This window comes from Polypterus senegalus, chromosome 6 (assembly GCF_016835505.1).
Source record: "Polypterus senegalus isolate Bchr_013 chromosome 6, ASM1683550v1, whole genome shotgun sequence".
Taxonomy (NCBI): Eukaryota; Metazoa; Chordata; class Cladistia; order Polypteriformes; family Polypteridae; genus Polypterus; species Polypterus senegalus.
Genome location: NC_053159.1, coordinates 183,702,737 through 183,720,582, shown reverse-complemented (window position 1 = coordinate 183,720,582; position 17,846 = coordinate 183,702,737). Strand labels below are relative to the sequence as shown.

General features: G+C 39.9%; 1 protein-coding gene across 3 annotated transcripts; it reads right to left on the bottom strand.

Annotated features, from left to right (window-relative positions):
- Positions 1 to 8,258: 8,258 nt before the first annotated feature.
- On the bottom strand, positions 8,259 to 16,415 carry hnrnpa3 (heterogeneous nuclear ribonucleoprotein A3). 3 transcript variants are annotated; one of them, XM_039757709.1, is made up of 11 exons: positions 16,311 to 16,415; positions 12,673 to 12,795; positions 12,168 to 12,314; positions 11,863 to 12,073; positions 11,557 to 11,646; positions 11,345 to 11,443; positions 11,174 to 11,242; positions 9,983 to 10,132; positions 9,446 to 9,553; positions 9,239 to 9,316; positions 8,259 to 9,148 (listed from the first exon to the last, which is right to left on the bottom strand). In XM_039757709.1, exons 1-10 carry the CDS (start codon positions 16,314 to 16,316, stop codon positions 9,255 to 9,257), a joined length of 1,065 nt encoding a protein of 354 aa, XP_039613643.1. In that variant the 5' UTR covers positions 16,317 to 16,415; the 3' UTR covers positions 8,259 to 9,148; positions 9,239 to 9,254. The 3 variants fall into 3 exon arrangements, with proteins under 3 accessions (XP_039613643.1, XP_039613642.1, XP_039613644.1); XM_039757708.1 differs by having other exon boundaries at positions 9,431 to 9,553; positions 16,311 to 16,414; XM_039757710.1 differs by lacking the exon at positions 16,311 to 16,415 and adding an exon at positions 14,116 to 14,231 and having other exon boundaries at positions 9,431 to 9,553.
- Positions 16,416 to 17,846: the final 1,431 nt, after the last annotated feature.

Here is a 17,846-nt window from a genome sequence, read left to right as displayed (position 1 = left end):
TTTGCTGATGACATTGTGATCTGTAGCGAGAGTAGGGAGCAGGTTGAGGAGACCCTGGAGAGTTGGAGATCTTCTCTAGAGAGGAGAGGAATGAAGGTCAGTAGGACCACCAAGACAGAATACATGTGTGTGAATGAGAGGGAGGTCAGTGGAATGGTGAAGATGAGGGAATAGAGCTGGCGAAGGTGGATGAGTTTAAATACTTGGGATCAGCAGTACAGAGTAACGGGGTTTGTGGAAGAGAGGAGAAGAAGAGAGTGCAGGCAGGGTGGAGTGGGTGGAGAAGAGTGTCAGGAGTGATTTGTGACAGACGGGTATTAGCAAGAGTGAAAGGGAAGGTCTACCAGACGGTAGTGAGACCAGCTGTGTTATATGGGTTAGAGACGGTGACACAGGTGACAGAGCTGGAGGTGGCAGAGTTAAAGATGCTAAGATTGGCATTGGGTGTGATCAGGATGGACAGGATTAGAAATGAGGACATTAGAGGGTCAGTTCAGGTTGGGAGACAAAGTCAGAGAGGCGAGATTGCGTTGGTTTGGACATGTGTAGAGGAGAGATGCATGCTGGGTATATTGGGAGGAGGATGGTAAGGATAGAGCTGTCAGGAAAGAGGAAGGCCTAAGAGAAGGTTTATGGATGTGGTGAGAGAGGACATGCAGGTGACTGGTGTGACAGAACAAGATGACGAGGACAGAAAGATATGGAAGAAGATGATCCGCTGTGGTGACCCCTAACGGGAGTAGCCGAAACAAGACAAAGAAGAGGGTTGTGTGTGGGGGTACATTCAGGGGGGGCGGGGGCTTGATGACAGATCTCATGGGCTGGAGAGGCTGGGATTGAGCTCCATGCAGGGTACGGACACCAACTTACAGTACTGTGCAAAAGTATTTGCCCCCTTTTGCCAATTTACAAAATGGAATTAAAATTGACTTATTGGTGTGTGGTGTGTTTAATGCCTAACCCTTTGAAAGTGGAAAATATCTTTCATGTAACACAAACAAACATCCATCCATCCATCACCCAATCCGCTATATCCTAACTACAGGGTCACGTGAGTCTACTGGAGCCAATCCCAGCCAACACAAGGTGTAAGGCAGGAAACAAACCCCAGGCAGGGCGCCAGCCCAATGCAGGGCTTATAAGTAATGAAAACCCAAAATCCAGTATCTCAGAAAATTAGAATATTGTGAAAAGTTCAATATTGTAGACTCCTGGTGTCCCACTCCACTCGGCTAATTAACCCAAAACACCTGCAAAGGGGTCCCGAGCCTTGAAATGGTCTCTCAGTCTGGTTCAGTAGGCCACACAATCATGGAGAAGACTGCTGACTTGATGTTTGTCCAGAAGACAGTCACAGTCATTGAGACCCTCACTCCACAAGGAAGCCACAAAAGGTCACTGCTGAAGAAGCTGGCTGTTCACAGAGTGCTGTAACATCCAAGCATATTAAAGGAAAGTAGAGTGGAAGGAAAAAATGGGGCAGAAAAAGGGACAACCAGCACAGCCTTGAGAGGATTGTGAAGCACAGTCCAAAGAGTTGACTGCAGCTGAATTCAGTGCTTCAAGAGCCACCACACTCGGACGTGTGTATCCAGGACGTAGGCTACAACTGTCACAGCACTACTTGAGTCGAGCCACTCCCGTGCCAGAAGCGTCTTGCCCGAGTTAAGGAGAAAATGGACGTGACTGATGCTCAGTGGTCCAAAGTCCCCTTTTCAGATGAAAGTCAATTTTGCATTTCATTTGGAAGTCGAGGTCCCAGAGTCTGGAGGAAGAGTGGAGAGGCACAGGTTCATCCAAGTTGCTTGAGGTCCGGTGTGAAAATGATTTGGGGAGCCGTGTTATCTGCTGGCATTGGCAAGTCCAAAGTCAGCGCACGTTTTAGAGCACTTCATGCTTCCCTCTGCTGACAAGCTTAATGGAGATGTTGATTTCATTTTCCAGCAGGACTTGGCACCTGCCCACACTGCCAAAAGTACCAGTACCTGGTTTAATAACCATCGTCATCACTGTGCTTGATTGGCCAGCAAATGCACCTAATCTTCTCTATGTAGTATTGTCAAGAGTAATATGACAGACACCAGAGCCAACAATGCAGACGAGCTTAAGGCCACTATCAAAGCCTCCTGGGCTTCCAGAACACCTGAGCAGTGCCACATGCTGATCGCCTCCATGCCAGGCCACATTAATAGGTAGATCTTTACTAATCCCAAGGGGAAATCCATATGAATTGGATGCAGCAATTCATTCAAAAGGAGACCCAAACCAAGTATTGAGCGCATATTCAGAGACTTTCCAAGTAGATCAACGTTTTTGTATGTATCGTGTTATGAAATATTTTAATTTTCTGAGATACTGAATGAGTTTTCAGTGCCTGTAGGCCAGGGATCTCAAACTCCCGTCCAGGAATGAAATTTTCTTCATTAGTGACCGGTTTTTACTTCTAATCTTTTGCCTTGGTTTTAATTTCACTCAGGCCCCTTTCTTTCTTTTTTAAGATAACGCAAAACAAGACGCCACTTAACCAGCTCACCTGTGCCCGTCCCACAACATCCGAGAATAAAGAAAGGTGACGGTCTCAGTAAGGCTGATCTCCCAGGTCATCAAAACATTTTGTTCTTCTTCTTAGGAAAAAAATGGAAAAATCCGAATGAGAACAGAAACAAGCAGTGGGATTAAGTAACAAGTTTAATTAACAGCAAGAATTAAAGCAGTTGGGAGTTTGAAGACCCAGCTTAGCTGGTCAACTGTTGGCTCTCTTCATGTCTCATTTCTGTTTGCTTTTCAATTCAGAGGGCTGAATCCTTAAAAACAGGGCTATTAAAATGAATGGACAAGGAGCCAATTAGCAGCGAAAACTGATCAGGAAAAGGGTGAGAATGAAAACCTGCTGCCACTGTGGCCCTCCAGGACTGGAGTTGGACAACCCTGGCTTACAGGATCTACCCGCCATTCGAGACCAATGATGTAAAGGTGATGGTCTCGGTAAGGCTGATCTCTCAGGTCATCAAAACATTTTGTTGGGTGTTCTTAGGAAAAAACCGAACGAGAATAACGGCGAGCAGTGGAATAAAGTAACAAGTTTAATTAAAAGCAAGAATTGACTTCTCCTTAAGAAAGGGGTTGGGAGTTTGAAACCCGTTTAGCTGGTCATCTGTTGGCTCGTTTCACATCTCATTTGTGTTTGGTTGCCATATAATGAAGAAAAGAATCAATTCAGAGGACTGAATCCTTCGAACAAGGCTATTAAAATGATTGGAAAATGAGTTAACAGTGAAAACTGAGCACTGATTAGGAAAAGGGCAAGAATGAAAACCTGCTGCCACTGTGGCCCTACCCATACTTGGCACCTTGAAAAGAAATGAACACTTGAAATATATCACTGTGTGTAATGACGCAATACGAGTTTCACTTTTTAACTCACTATTGTAATTTATTGAGATACACATCAACACTTTTTAGCCCCCGTTGTGCTTTTATACAGAAATGTGGTGTAACACAGCAGACTGAAACCTTCTTAGGGGAACAAAATAACTGCTGTGGCACTTGCCATTTTACTGGCTTACTAAAGTAATGGGACACCTATGAGAGCAAAGTGGCCAGGCGACAAAAAGACTGCCAACAGTTGTAGCCGAGGACAGCATTGGTAATACTGCTGCCTTATGATAGTGAGACTGGGGTTTCCAGTTTATAGTCAGTGTGTTCTCCCAATGTTCAGAGGATTTTCCTCCATGTGCTCGCATTCCAGCTGCAAAGCTATGCAAGTCAGGGGACGCGGCCCTTACGCATGTGCCTTCACCCAGTAAGGTTTTCCTTGCTGTGCCATTACAGGCTCCTCCTTACCTTACAGGGTGCCATGGGTGAGACAAGCTGCCCAGTCTCAAGTCATGGATCCTCCAACAGGAAAATGAGCAAAAATACACCACTGGAAGCACCCAGGAGGGGAAACTGGACTGCTCTGAAGTGGTCTTCCTACAAGGTCAGATTTGAACCCCATCAAACATCTATGTAGAGACATGAAGCCCTGTCAGGTATGAAGTGGGTCTTCTCCAGACTGCAACAGTTCTCTCAGGAGAGATAGTGGAGTCTCATTCATGGAGAGCTCCAGGAGTCACTTATTGGCAAAGACTGCAAGCACTAAAGGTTGGGTTAAGAATCTTGCCGATGTCCATGCCATTTAAATATTCTGTCTTGTAACAACTTTGTTGTGAAGGTTTGATTGAACACATAAATGATCAAGATGCCAATTACTTGTGTGAATTTCTATTTCAGAGGAGGGGGTGGGTTGGTTCTTTCATGGAGGATACTGACAAATTTGTCCACACCTGTATAAACACCTTCAGAAATGGACAGACCTGTCAAGTTCAAACCAAGCCACCATAACCCACTACCATAAGATACCAATGTCACTTACAGTGCTGGTACTGTGCATAAAGCCAAGTTTTCAAATCCAGCACTGGGCTCTTGTACTCCCTAAAGGAGTTACTTCCATTTGTCAAAAATGTTAGGTAGCTTAGGAAGTCTCGATTGTCATACGACATGTAAACGAACTCTCTGCCATTGCAACCCCCCCAATTGCAAAATTTCCCAAAAAGATTATTGCTGCAAACAGGACAGCAGCAATGCAGTCACTTTAAATGAATATAAACGGCCAAGTACTGGCTAACCCTGCGGGAGAATAAATTATACAAACAATGTATATTTAAAAATCATTTATTTTTAGTTTTTTTTTTTTTTTTTTACACATTTACAAAAATAATTAAGATCCAAGTGCAAAAGGGAAACAAACTAATTTACTTTACACAAAGTCACTTAAAGTAATAAAGGAAAGCACCACTTTAAAGATAGAACAGACCTTGACATTCCACATTCAGCACATATCCCAGTCACACAACTAAACTTTTAACTCAAAATTCCTAACCTACGTTGCTGGAGGGCCGTTGGGAGTGCAAGTTAACACTATCTTGGCTATACTGCTTTTAAGAACAGATGCTGGTAAAAAAAAAAAGTTCCAATTGTTCTTTTTTGCAATTAAATTGCTAGCAGTCGTGTTAATTCTCAATTGCCAGCAACACTCCCTGATCTACTCTAACACTGGGCAAAAGATAACACTACTGCATAGCGAGTGCCTCATTCCAGGCCTACTTTGTCACTTATTCAGCTATGCAGACTCATCTGTGAGGTCAATGAAACTCAAAATGGAGGGAAGTTAATGACAACATGTTCCACTTACACTTTTCCCAAGTCCATTTCCTATAGTCAATTATAGGTTAAAATAAAAGTACTTCATTGCGGCAAGACATTTTATACTCTTACGTGCGTTTCTCTCACCAAATGCATGGAATTTAAAGAATTAAATGGAAACTCACACTTGGCACAAAAGACTTTTTGCAGCAAGGCAAAATATATTTTTACTATTCAGTCATCACAAAACTTGCCATCTTGTACAAGCCCTTATCAAACTGGACTTGCAGGAATACGTAATCACAGCACTTTTACTGAACTTAATCTGGATTTCAGTTATAAAAAAAAAACAAAAGAACAAGTTGAACCAACTGCATTATTGCAGAAAAGGGACTGGATACTGACATCATCCATCAAAGGTACCCAAGCGACCAAGGGTATTCAGTTCAGCCATCTTGACTAGCATCTCTATACAGAAGCCAGTTTACAAAATGGCCCATTCACAGAGCTGCTCATCAATATCCGGCTGTAATCAGATGAGCGATGCCCATCAGCATCATGACGTCAAGTGTACTAACACTGACAAGTGACTATGTGGATGGAGCTTTTGTGAACGGATGGCAACATTTACCTTTAAAGTAATGTTATATGCACACTGTTCAGTTTTCAGGAAATGCACCCTAAAAGACCATATCAAAGCCAAGAAGATTACCTTGAATACACATACAAGCAGAATTAAATTCAAAAGCTGGGTTATGACCACTGATGCTAAATAAAATGCTTACAGTTAAAAGTGCAGCCCTAAAAAAGGTACCTTAGCTCTAATGAGGTGTGAGCATACTTGGTCCTAGACGGTTAACTGTCTCCTGGACCAGCTCTACACACCTCAGCAGAGCTAAAGAAACTCTGAAGAGCATCTTTTTTTTTTTAAATAAAAAAAAAAAACATTCATGATATAAACTTTCTAGATTATACTATGCAAACCAATGGAAATTTGCCACAGTATTCAGGGTAAATCGAATCTCTCAGCTCAAGAAAAAAAAGCATCTTTTTGAAGGAACACAGTTTATTTCCCCCTCTGTTCCTACAAAAAAAATCACTTATTTCATAAAAAATCACTTATTTCATAAAAAATCACTTATTTCATTGTTGACAATCTACTTAACTCTTTGAGGGCTGAATATTTTTTCAGTTTTCTGAAAAGCACTGGTTTCAGACATAAATCAACATAAAACGCTTGTCGCAGCATGCTGTGGCTGCCTGTTTCAGCATCTCTGGCAGCGCAGGGGTGCCTTGATGGCCAGCTGTAATGCACGATGGGATGGCTACCTCTCCGTCTTCAAAAAGTAGATCATATGGTTTGTGCCTTTTGTCAAGTGCCTGGAGCATGGGAAAGGCACTATATATAAATAAAATACAAGTGGTGGTCCTCCTAGGCGAATGCTGCTGTAGGCATATCAGCTACACGAACATGTTCAGCATCATGATCAGCAGTTGACCGATAGGCTGATGCTGGCACCTTACTTTCGTTTTTAATATCCATCTCCAGATCACCTGTATCAACCTCAGAGTCTGAAGAGTCAGAGTTGCATCCAGTAATAATACGTAAAATGCCCATGGAGTATTTTACTTGCCACATTTGCTCTAGTCGCTCGCCAGATGTGGACGCCATTTTAGAGGCGGTTTGCTCTTCATTACTCATGCACGTGCAGGGAATCGAGGTCAAATCAACAAAGCTACGTAACTTTCCTTCAAGCAAAGGGTCTCGAACGCAGTTTACAGCCGATTACCATCCTCTACCCCTGAATTTCTCGAAAAAATCAGCCCTGAAAGAGTTAATGCTTCTCGTATTTATTCAGGCGTTCACCATCTTAAACTTTAGCTGGGAAGAATTGGTGAGATAAAAACACCAAGGCAAGCTACAGGTAACACTGTTTGCTATTACGCTATGCAACAATTAAAACACTTAACATGAAAATTCTAAAGCTGCAATTTCTTCATCATTACCTTACCTGTTTACCAGCTTGTTAATCCTACACCTTCAAACAAGTATTAGCCATTTGTAATGCAATATGGATATTTGCTTATTACTCTATAATTAAAACACTAAACCAGTAATATGTAGTTAAAAATAGCAACAGATTAGCATCTTGTAAAACCTAGAGGAGAAAATTATCCCACTGGACATAAACCAAAAAAAAGTTAGGTAAGGAATCAGACCATAAAACAGACCTATTTGACTTCTGAAACTAAGACTAGAGAGGAAAACAGATTCAAGAACATTCATTACCCATTATTCCATATCCATAACAGATCTTAAAACCTTAAACTTAACCCAGCAACTTAAGACAAGGAGAAAAAACAAACAAAAATATCAAGGGATGTCTGGATCCAGGCTCATCAGTTAAAACATTCAAGTAGACATTTTGCAATTATGCATTTCTCAGCCTTACCCATTGAGAACCGTCGATGTTAACGTGTCATAAAAGATTTTCACCCATTATGAAGAATGAGGAGCTTCACTTCCAATCTGTAAATCAAGCAAAGTAGTTACTCTTACCTTTTCCTAAGTTACTGCTCCATCTTCTTAAAATTCATGTACTTTTTGAAAACCAAACCTTATACTCACTTCCTGTCCCTTCAGGTCTGAAATCTAGACCTAGTATGCATTTTCACTGTCACCTGATTTCCAAAATGTTGAAGAACTCTTGCTAGACTTCCTTCGAATTCATGGGCTGTTCTTTGATGATATAGCTAAGCCTCTGAGATGCTCACTACCAGTGCATACTTTCCTCTTGAGATGTGGCTGGTGTAGCTGCCTTGTCTTTGAGTAACATTAGGCTGACTGGTCCACAATGCTCAGGCTGATGTTGTTCTGTCTCAAGACATCTGTTTGCATCCACTTTTTCTAATGTTTCCCAACTGTTGTCTTTCAGAAGCTTTTATTGATATGTAATTACATCCTGCATTTTTTTTTCTGCCACCTGGTATGTTTGTCAACATAATTTCATAACCTAGAACTAACAAAGCCTTCATGTCCTCAAAAGAGTAGAAAACAATTCATTTTCATAATATGAAGCATTCCAGAGACGTTTATTCGCCAGAGCTAGCCTTAAAATGCATAGAAAACATTGAATATACAGAGATCACATTAACTTAAAGCTTGTTTCTTTCTAGACCAAAGATAAACAATAGACTATTACTGTGCACTTCATAATAGTGTTTGACAATCTAAGGAATGGCTAAGGAAGTACATTAAGAGCTGGAAACAATATTTCTTATTTTCCTTACAATTTACAATCCAAGTCCATCTGCACTTTTCCTTAGGGTATTTTTCTATTGATGTGGAGATGTCATTATTAGAACATTTTTCTTTTAAACAGCACACTTCAACTGACTTACTTTACAATTTCAAGTTTTATCATTCTTTTTCTGTGAAAACTTGCTGCTCATCAAATAAAAAAACAAAAAAAAAAAAAACACTTTCCACTAGATTTTAGAATGTCACAGAAACAAAACAGCAAGAACCACCACCACCACTAACCACTAGTATTCTTTAGCTCAGGAAAAAAAAAAATGTAGACTCAATGCAAAAAACTAACTACAGCAGTTAAAAAAAAATGTGTTTATTCCTGATAACACTACCACAGTTTACATGGGCATTATACTTGCAAAATGGGAAAAAAAATCTAGCAACAAATAAAACCTCAGGAATGTACATCTAAGAGACACTATATCATTTATCAGTAGCTACACTTTTTGCACTCTGTAGCTAGTGGATACAGTCCTCAACAAGAAAGTTCTCCTGTTTAAGCTGCAGTTTAACTTTTCTGACTATGGATCCTCGCTCCTTCTGTGGCAGACCTTTACAGTTCCTCTAATGCACTTGGACGACTGCCTCAAAGTAACCTGCAGCTTTCCTGACAACTCCTTGCTCATCTCCTCTCCTGCTAAGAACTGTAGCCTGTTGAATGGATATAGGACAAGAAAATTATTATACTAAGATAACAAGGTATGTTTAATAAGAACAGCACTGTGATTAATTTTGACTTACCAATATCTACATTAAATTAGTATCTTCGTGTGCCATATCCACCTCCACCACCGCTTCCACTGCTAGATCCATAGCCACCTTTGTGAATTAAATGGAAATTGATTTAAAAAAAAAATTAGACACACCAAAAATGACGGTGTACACACCATCATTTAAGCCCCTGTGCACAAGAGGCATCAAATTCCAACTTACCACCATAGGGCCCACCTGAACTTCTACCACCAAAGTTGCTTCCTTTCATAGGTCCGTAATTGGACTGCTGGCCCCCATAATTGCCAAAGTCATTGTAGTTCCCTCCTCCACCACCAAAATTGCCTAAAAAACGAAATCAATGAAGGTAACTTGCTTGAATTCCTAATATACATCTTCATAGGCTTAACAAGATTCCAATAATTTTTAGAAACTTCCATTTCATTACGTTAAAAACAAAAAAAATGAACACTGAAGACTAAACCACTTAAGAAAACATTATCCAGAAATTTTAAGCAGCCTACAGGAACAAAGCACCACTAAATCATTTGTATTGGATTGAACAATACAGTATAACTCCACATTTGGTGTGTCTATTTTTTTTTTAAATCAATCTCCTTCCTTGATGAGTTGGTAAACAGCAGATTAGCACAACAATGCAAAGTAGTACAAGCAAGGTTCTGTGCAATTAGCACTAGATAAAAACCACAATTTTCAGATAAAACTATTTTCCTACAGTATGTTTATTAATCTTATTAATGAACCTGAACTTGCCTCCAAAGTTGCCCCCCTCATAGTTGTCATATCCTCCAAATCCGCCACCTTGGTTGCCATAACCGGGGCCGCCGCCTCCGCCTCCACCACCACCACCACTATAGCCTCCACGGCCACCACCATAACCTGGGCCGCCACCATAATTTCCACCTTTAAGAGAGGTAAACAATTATCAGGCTTTTACAACAATGAAGTGTGAATGTATTCTTTATAGGTAAGAGACTCCAAATTTATACCTGGAACACAACCACTTCCATATCATGCTTGCATAAATAATGAAAGCCAAAAAAATTTACATCTACTTGTTCTTGGCTATTCAAGGAAATCAAAACATGAGAGCAAACTCACGTCAAAGAATTAAAGAATCTCAATTTAAAAATGAGACTAAATTTGCTTAAACATACATCAACATAAAACTAATTAAATTTAAACATATTTAAAGCATTGGAATTTGAAGTACCAGTAAGATGCAAATCTGAAGATCAGTGTGTGTATGAGACAAATCTCATCTGGATACCTCTCAAAAGTATTCTATTACCCATCACTATGTGAATGAGACTTCCTCAGAAAGTTATGTTAAACCAAGAAATTAAATTTATTGATTTTGCCAAATAAGCAATCTAAACTCCATACCGAACATGCCAGAGTTGGGGGATCTGTAAATTTAACATTTGTACAGATAAGAATGCTGCATGAAGCACAGCTTAAAAAAAGAAACCACATGTACTGCTGATTTGCAAACATCAGTGTACTGTAAATAGTTCAAATGGTGAAGTTTCTGATCTCATACAAATTCTGATCTCTTTACAAATAGCAAGCCTCAGACCTGAAACAACAAATGAGTCAGGTTGTCTAATATGACAGTGTATAATATTGCACATCATACACAATCACACCGATTTTCTGTACTTGGCAAATGTTCCCAGCTTTCTACCCAAACACACACCTAGGAACATGCAGTAATTAAGAGTGGAAGACTTTCATTGTATTCTTAACGGTTGCATTTTCTCTCTTTTAGAATGTGTCTTTCATCCAAAAAACTCCAAGTTTCTGGGAAAGCCTGCATGTGTGATGGGGTTCAAGCCTGCTTACTTAGCTCTTTAGTCATAAAGTAAGCAGTAAAGAGCAAATTAAGCTAGTCTAATACAAATCAACATGAAAAGGGCTTTAACAACTGCACTTAATCCATACCATCCCCGCCAAATCCATTGTATCCACCACCATCTCCTCCATAGCCACCTCTTCCTCCACCATAACCACCTAAAAACCAAGAACAACTTTGTAAAACCTTTTAAGCCCAATTCAGAATAGTAAAATATTTCTGTCTCACAACAATTGTAGTACAAGTGTTCACTTGCTTACCCCTGCCTGAAAAGTTTCCACCCCGGCCAAAATTACTGCTCCCACCACTTCCAAAGTTTCCTCCTCGACCCATGAAGTTACCAGAACCACCACCACGACCTGTGAAGAGCAACAGTTGTTTTCACATGTTTACTGTAGACAAGAAATCCAGTAGTTCTGGCCCCTGAAATACATTTTCTTAAATGATTTAAATGATAAGACTTATTACTTACTTCTCTGACTTGAGGCCGCCTGCATTTCTTGCTTTGAAAGGGCTTTCCGGACTTCACAGTTATGAGAGTTTATAGTATGATACTTTTGGGCTAAAAATAACCAAAAAAATGGGAGCAGGTTTTAGAAAAAAAATTAGATATTTCAAAACTGTATCAAAAGTCAAACACTAAAAGCAGTGTTATACTTTATGAAATACCAATATCCACAGAGTATCAGGGCCAACCACCGCAGAGGACTGTCCATCGATAATATTCAAAGGACAGCATGTATTTTTTTTATAAATATATTTAAATCAAAATACTAACCAACTATTTTGTCAACAGTGTCATGATCATCAAATGTGACAAATCCAAAACCTCTCTTCTTCCCAGACTGGCGCTCTTCCATCACCTCAATGCTTTCTATCTTTCCATATTTTTCAAAGTATTCGCGCAAGTGATATTCTTCAGTGTCTTCTTTGATTCCACCCACAAATATCTTTTTTACTGTTAAATGAGCACCAGGCTTTGATGAATCCTGCAGTTACACAAAGCAAAACCATCAGCCAGTGCCAAAATGAACATTTTTCATCCTAAATTTTTTTATCCTAAAAAGTATTATGATAAACTACCTCTCGAGATACAGCTCTTTTGGGTTCAACAACCCGACCATCAACTTTATGGGGACGAGCAGTCATCGCAGCATCCACTTCTTGCACACAGGAATAGGTCACAAAGCCAAAGCCCCTGGAGCGTTTGGTCTGTGGGTCTCTCATCACCTATGGAATTGAAAGTACCAAACATTTTGGATTTTAAGGCTTCAGTTTTCTACACAAGTCGGTTTACATTAAATATTGGAAAACCTGTTTCATTAAATTAAATCTGAAGGCAATACAAAATTAATGTGCTGCCTATTCCTAATCTTGTCCAGCTTGACTGAATCATTTTAAATATAGCATTGTCTTGAAAGCTTCAGTGAAAGATGTTTTAAACAGTTGTTTCAGACTGGCATTAGAATTCTGCACATATAGCAATCATTTTTCATAATTCCAAACTATACAATGAAGGTAAAAAAAAAAAAAATGCTGCCTCATTGCAAAGCAAACTCATCCTAATTATTCAAAATAAAAAACTTACCACACAGTCTGTCAACTTCCCCCATTGTTCAAAGTGTGCCCTCAAACTCTCATCTGTTGTTTCAAAACTCAGGCCACCAATGAAGAGCTTTCTTAGCTGTTCTGGCTCTTTGATATCATGACCCTGGAAGAATAAAGAAAGTCATTTTATAGCCTAGCATCTGGGCAATAAGTCTGAAATTAGGAATTTCCTGAGACCAATAAATTTTTAATTTTTCAGGTTGGATTTAAAGAAGAAAACGCTACCACATTAGTCTCTCTCACACCCAAGATGAAATTTGCTTTCATATACCAATTAAATGTTTAGATGTGGGGCTAAGCATTTTACCTGGATAGAAGTACAGGGAACACAAAAGTTGCATTTGATACAAAAAATTTGTGTCAAAAGTCCCAATGTAATTTCAAAATTCTCTCTCTTTATGCGATTTAAAACTTGTCTAAAACTTAATTAAAATACAATGCCTCTTACTGGAAATTAAGCAAAGTATTTTAATGCCATTTTTGCATTGACCAAATAAAATGCTCAATTACTGGGGGGAAAAAATTTAAATCACAGCATGGGAAGCATGCTTACAAAGTTAAACTATTAAAGAACTGGCATTTAAACTAGTGAGAAAAAAAAATACTCCGCTATTTTTGTAAAATTAAATAGGCACTCCTCTGTAACAACTAAACACCTAATAATGCTCATCCCAGTACCCCATACTAGGTTGCTCCAGACAACACGTGTAAACGATCATTGTGCTGCTGTATACTTTGTTTTTCTTTCAAAAACATATTCAATTTGCTAGTCACTGCATTTAGCACTTTTTGCTGATGTGAAAAATGGTTTAACCTCAGGCCTTAAACACTCAATGCTTCTGTTCTAACTCCAAAAAGCTGTGGAATGATCTCCCTTTGTCTCTATCTGAACTGCAACCAATTTGCTCATGTCTAGGCATATTTTAAAAACCGTCACCTTTTCATTAAATATTTCGGAATAAGTTTATTTTCTACAGGGCATACGATGTTGTAATAAATAGTTCAGAGATACTGATTAATATTTCTGATTTATAATATGAGAACAGAATGCCTCGGATGAGCACAGTAAAGAATACATTTAACACGTCGATATAGAATTACGTCTTTTTAAAAATGTTACAACTTGATTTATTGTTAGCATTATTAAAAAAAAAAAAACGGGCCTACGAAGGTTTGGTGTAATGTTCCTTCCTTCATCGTGACTTTCGGTTTTTTTTCCTTATCAATGAAAACCACCATTTACAAAAGCGTCGCCCTTTGTTGAAGAAAGCGAAAATGTAAAATAGGCCTCCGGACTCGTTTGCCATATCGAACGATTAAGTCGTCACTACACTATTACACATAATGAGGTCACAGTGTTCAGTAGTAGATACTTACATAAAACAGATATTACTATTAAACCATTTTAAAACGTAATAGTTACCTCCATTTCATCATAAAGCGCCTCGTCTTCCATCATCGTATGATGGCCGAAAGAAAATGTAACAATAGGTATGAACGGTTGGTCGTGGCCGAGCTTATGCACGCAGGTCACGTGTGGTAGTGGCTGCGTCAGCGAACCGCGTAGACGCTACGGGTTGGGGGATGGGCGAAAACCCCAGGCATAGGCGGGGCCATAGGCCAGTCTTTGAATGCAAGGTTTGCTACAAACATCTACGCATGCGTACCAGCATCCCTCGTTTCTCCTTTACTGGACTAATGGAGCATATTTATTGCCTTATTTATAACCATTTTCTTGTATACCTTTATTGCCCTTTTTTTTAACTGGCAGCCAACATATACTCATTTAACTTGGGGGTTTTAAACAACCAGACAGGGCGACCATTTCACACACCAAACCAGTCCAATCCCCTTTTAACTGTTACTTAATTCAATGCCTTATTACTGCTCTCATTCCGCCACGACCGTCATTTCCGGAACTGACTTTTTCTAGTATCACCATCGCTCTATTTTACTCTGAATATTACCTTTCTCACTTTTTATATTCAAATATTTTGAAAGACATCGTAAAATGGATACATTAACTTAAATGGGATCAATAAGTCTGGTAATCTCGGCTGCTTGGGTTAAAACAATAGGGTGATGTACCATGGTAGCCATTATGGACTGAGCTGCATCGAAAGCTTGCATATCGTAATTTGTGCAATTAGCCAACAAAAGGTTTAAAACAATTAAATACAAGTAGCTTAAAGTCCAGGCAACACAACAATTCTACGTGTGTATCAGTAACCATTAAGAAAGTGACCGGAACGAAATCTGGCAGCCTCTTTCCGATTTTGACACCAGGGTATATTTCTTAAAACATAATCCGAGTACCTTTTTTTTTAATCAAATTGCTAACGCCAAAAATTCGTCCTTTAGCCATTTTCCGACGGGATTAGTTTTACAACGGGAGACGGGCCAAACTAACCATTACCGGTAGACCTCTGTAGATATTAATTTTGGGGACATGCCGATTCATAAAGTAGTATTACTACCTGTAAGATTTTTTACAGACTTTTCATAAGAGGCGCTCTGTAATATTTACCGAGACGTAAACGCGAAATGTGTAAAAAGTTAGTGGACACGTGCGGTTCGTAATTAAGAGATCCTCGATAATTAAATTACTTTACCACTCCCCTCCTGCCGCCCTAATTGCGTTTAAAAGTTGCACGGCTTCTCTAGTGACGATTATCCCACCTCTTTGTGTTAAACGAACCCCTTCCGAGACAGCACTTTGAAAAACGATCCCGAAGAGGCCGAAAAACGATAATTGTAAGCACAATAAACCTGACAATTTTAAAATTCAACAATCCAATCAATTATTCGCTCACAATGTAATTATAATCTGAACAAAGTTAAGCCATGGCAGTCTTCCCCGTTACTAAGGGCCGTGGTGTAACAACAGACAAATAGCGCGCGAGCACCACAGCACCCGCGCGGAAATTAAAATGGCAGATCTGTACTTTGACTAAATCAATATAAATAAAGACATTTAAAATTTGCGCACGAGGCCGTGTACTATTTCCCTTTATCTTATCAGGCAATAGCGAACGAAAGAAAAGTCGAAGACGCGACAGCCGAATGCACGCGCATTCCAAAGCGATCGCCATTTTAAAACGCCGAGGCTCCATATTGTCGAGCCCGGCTACACGGCCACCAAACGGCGTTTCGCGGTTCTGTTCATCGAAAAAGTTTACGTGGCACTAATAATTATCTTAGCCGTACAATACGTTATTTTACACAATAAAAAATGCAAAAATCGAAGAGCGCCGAGATTGCTCAATAGCATGTTTCCAACACAATGGCACCTCAAAACCAGTTGCACCTGTACACTTTTCACGTTCCCTCAACACTACAGTACCTCCTTTACTACGCCTTACACAGGATAAAACAACCCGAGAATTTTCGCCATAAAAAAGAAACCATTTGGCTTGTATGTAAAACACCACGCTGACAACAACCGTGAAGCCGACAAACAAAACGTGCTAAACCCTTTCAAACCACTTCGCCCCAGGTGATAACCACACTTAAAATCACACAACTTACTTAGATGGAGGAACACATTTAATATTTTGTTTTCCCCCAACTTTATTTTTTTTAATCATTTCTGTCATTAATTAAAAGAAATTGCTTTACCTCCATTTTGCCGAGTTGCTCTCGCTTCTCGTCGCTTCTGAGCGGAAGGAGGAAACGAAGCTCCCCACGTGACTCCAAACCACGTGGTGCCCGCTGCTGTACAGGCGCGCGACGAAGAGGACCGCGTTCCAAAAATGGCAGAGCTTCCACCTGCATTTGCTTCTAGGAGAAGCTACGTGGGGGGAAAAAAAGAAAACAAAAAAGGTTTTTTGAGGGGTTTCGCGGATGCAAACATACGTACAACGGTTTGTCACATTTTATACTTAAAACAAGATACGACTTTTGTTACTTGACAAATAAAAAAGATGAGAGAAACCTGTGAAAAGATATAACAATTGCAGGCTTGCCTGCTTATAGCACCATATCCATTTGCTTTCTAACAAGGTAATAGTAAATTGTGCTGTCAAGTTTGCATACTCCTGGCAGAATTTCTAAGATGTGTACCATTTTCTTAAGAAACATCATTAATGAGATGAAACACATTTGTTATTTTTATTTTTAATGGTATTCAAATTTAACAGCACCATCGTTAAACAAACCATAGCAATAAAGGTAAAAAGGTCTGAATTGACATAAACCACTCTAAAACCGGGCTGTTCATAAGAAATGTGATTAGTTAATTCATGAGATAGAACTACACATTAAACAAGAATAGATGTAACTTTAAACGGATGCAATGCTTACTCCGAGGGAGTTGATGGAGAGGTAGAGTGAAGGCCAGAAGGAGTTGCATTGCGTCATTGTGGACCTGGAGAAAGTATATGACATGGTGCCTCGAGAGGAGTTGTGATATTGTATGAGCGTGTCTGTGGTAGGAGTGATGGAGATGGGATTGCATCAGGGATCGGGCTCTGAGCTCTTTATTTGTAATTGTGTTGAACAGGTTGACAGACAAGAATAGATGTAACTTTAAACGGATGCAATGCTTACGCCGAAGGAGTTGATGGAGAGGTAGAGTGAAGGCCAGAAGGAGTTGCATTGCGTCATTGTGGACCTGGAGAAAGTATATGGCATGGTGCCTCGAGAGGAGTTGTGATATTGTATGAGCGTGTCTGTTGTAGGAGTGATGGAGGTGGGATTGCATCAGGGATTGGCTCTTGAGCTCTTTATTTGTAATGGTGGTGGACAGGTTGACAGACGAGATTAGACAGGAGTCCTTATGGACTAAGATGTTTGCTTATGACATTGAGATCTGCAGTGAGAGTAGGGAGCAGGTTGTGGAGACCCTGGTGAGGTGGAGATATGCTCTAGAGAGGAGAGGAATGAAGGGCAGTAGGAACAAGACAGAATACTTGTGTGTGAATGAGAGGGAGGTCAGTGGAATGGTGAGGATGAAGGGAGTAGAGTTGGTGAAGGTGGATGAGTTTAAATACTTGGGATCAACAGTACAGAGTAATGGGGATTGTAGAAGTAGAGGTGAAAAAGAGTGCAGGCAGCATGAAGTGGGTGGATAAGAGTGTTGGGGGTGATTTGTGACAGACGGGTATCAGCAAGAGTGAAAGGGAAGGTCTCTAAGACGATAGTGAGACCAGCTAT

What these genes read in the sequence shown, in the direction of transcription:
- hnrnpa3 (XM_039757710.1), bottom strand. Translation starts at nt 14,151, where the DNA reads ATGATGGAAGACGAGGCGCTTTATGATGAAATGGAG. An exon ending in CGCTTTATGATGAAATGGAG is followed by an intron (nt 12,796 to 14,115) that starts GTAACTATTACG and finishes TTATTCTTCCAG; the next exon opens with GGTCATGATATCAAAGAGCC. An exon ending in CACTGTTGACAAAATAGTTG is followed by an intron (nt 11,647 to 11,862) that starts GTTAGTATTTTG and finishes GGTTATTTTTAG; the next exon opens with CCCAAAAGTATCATACTATA.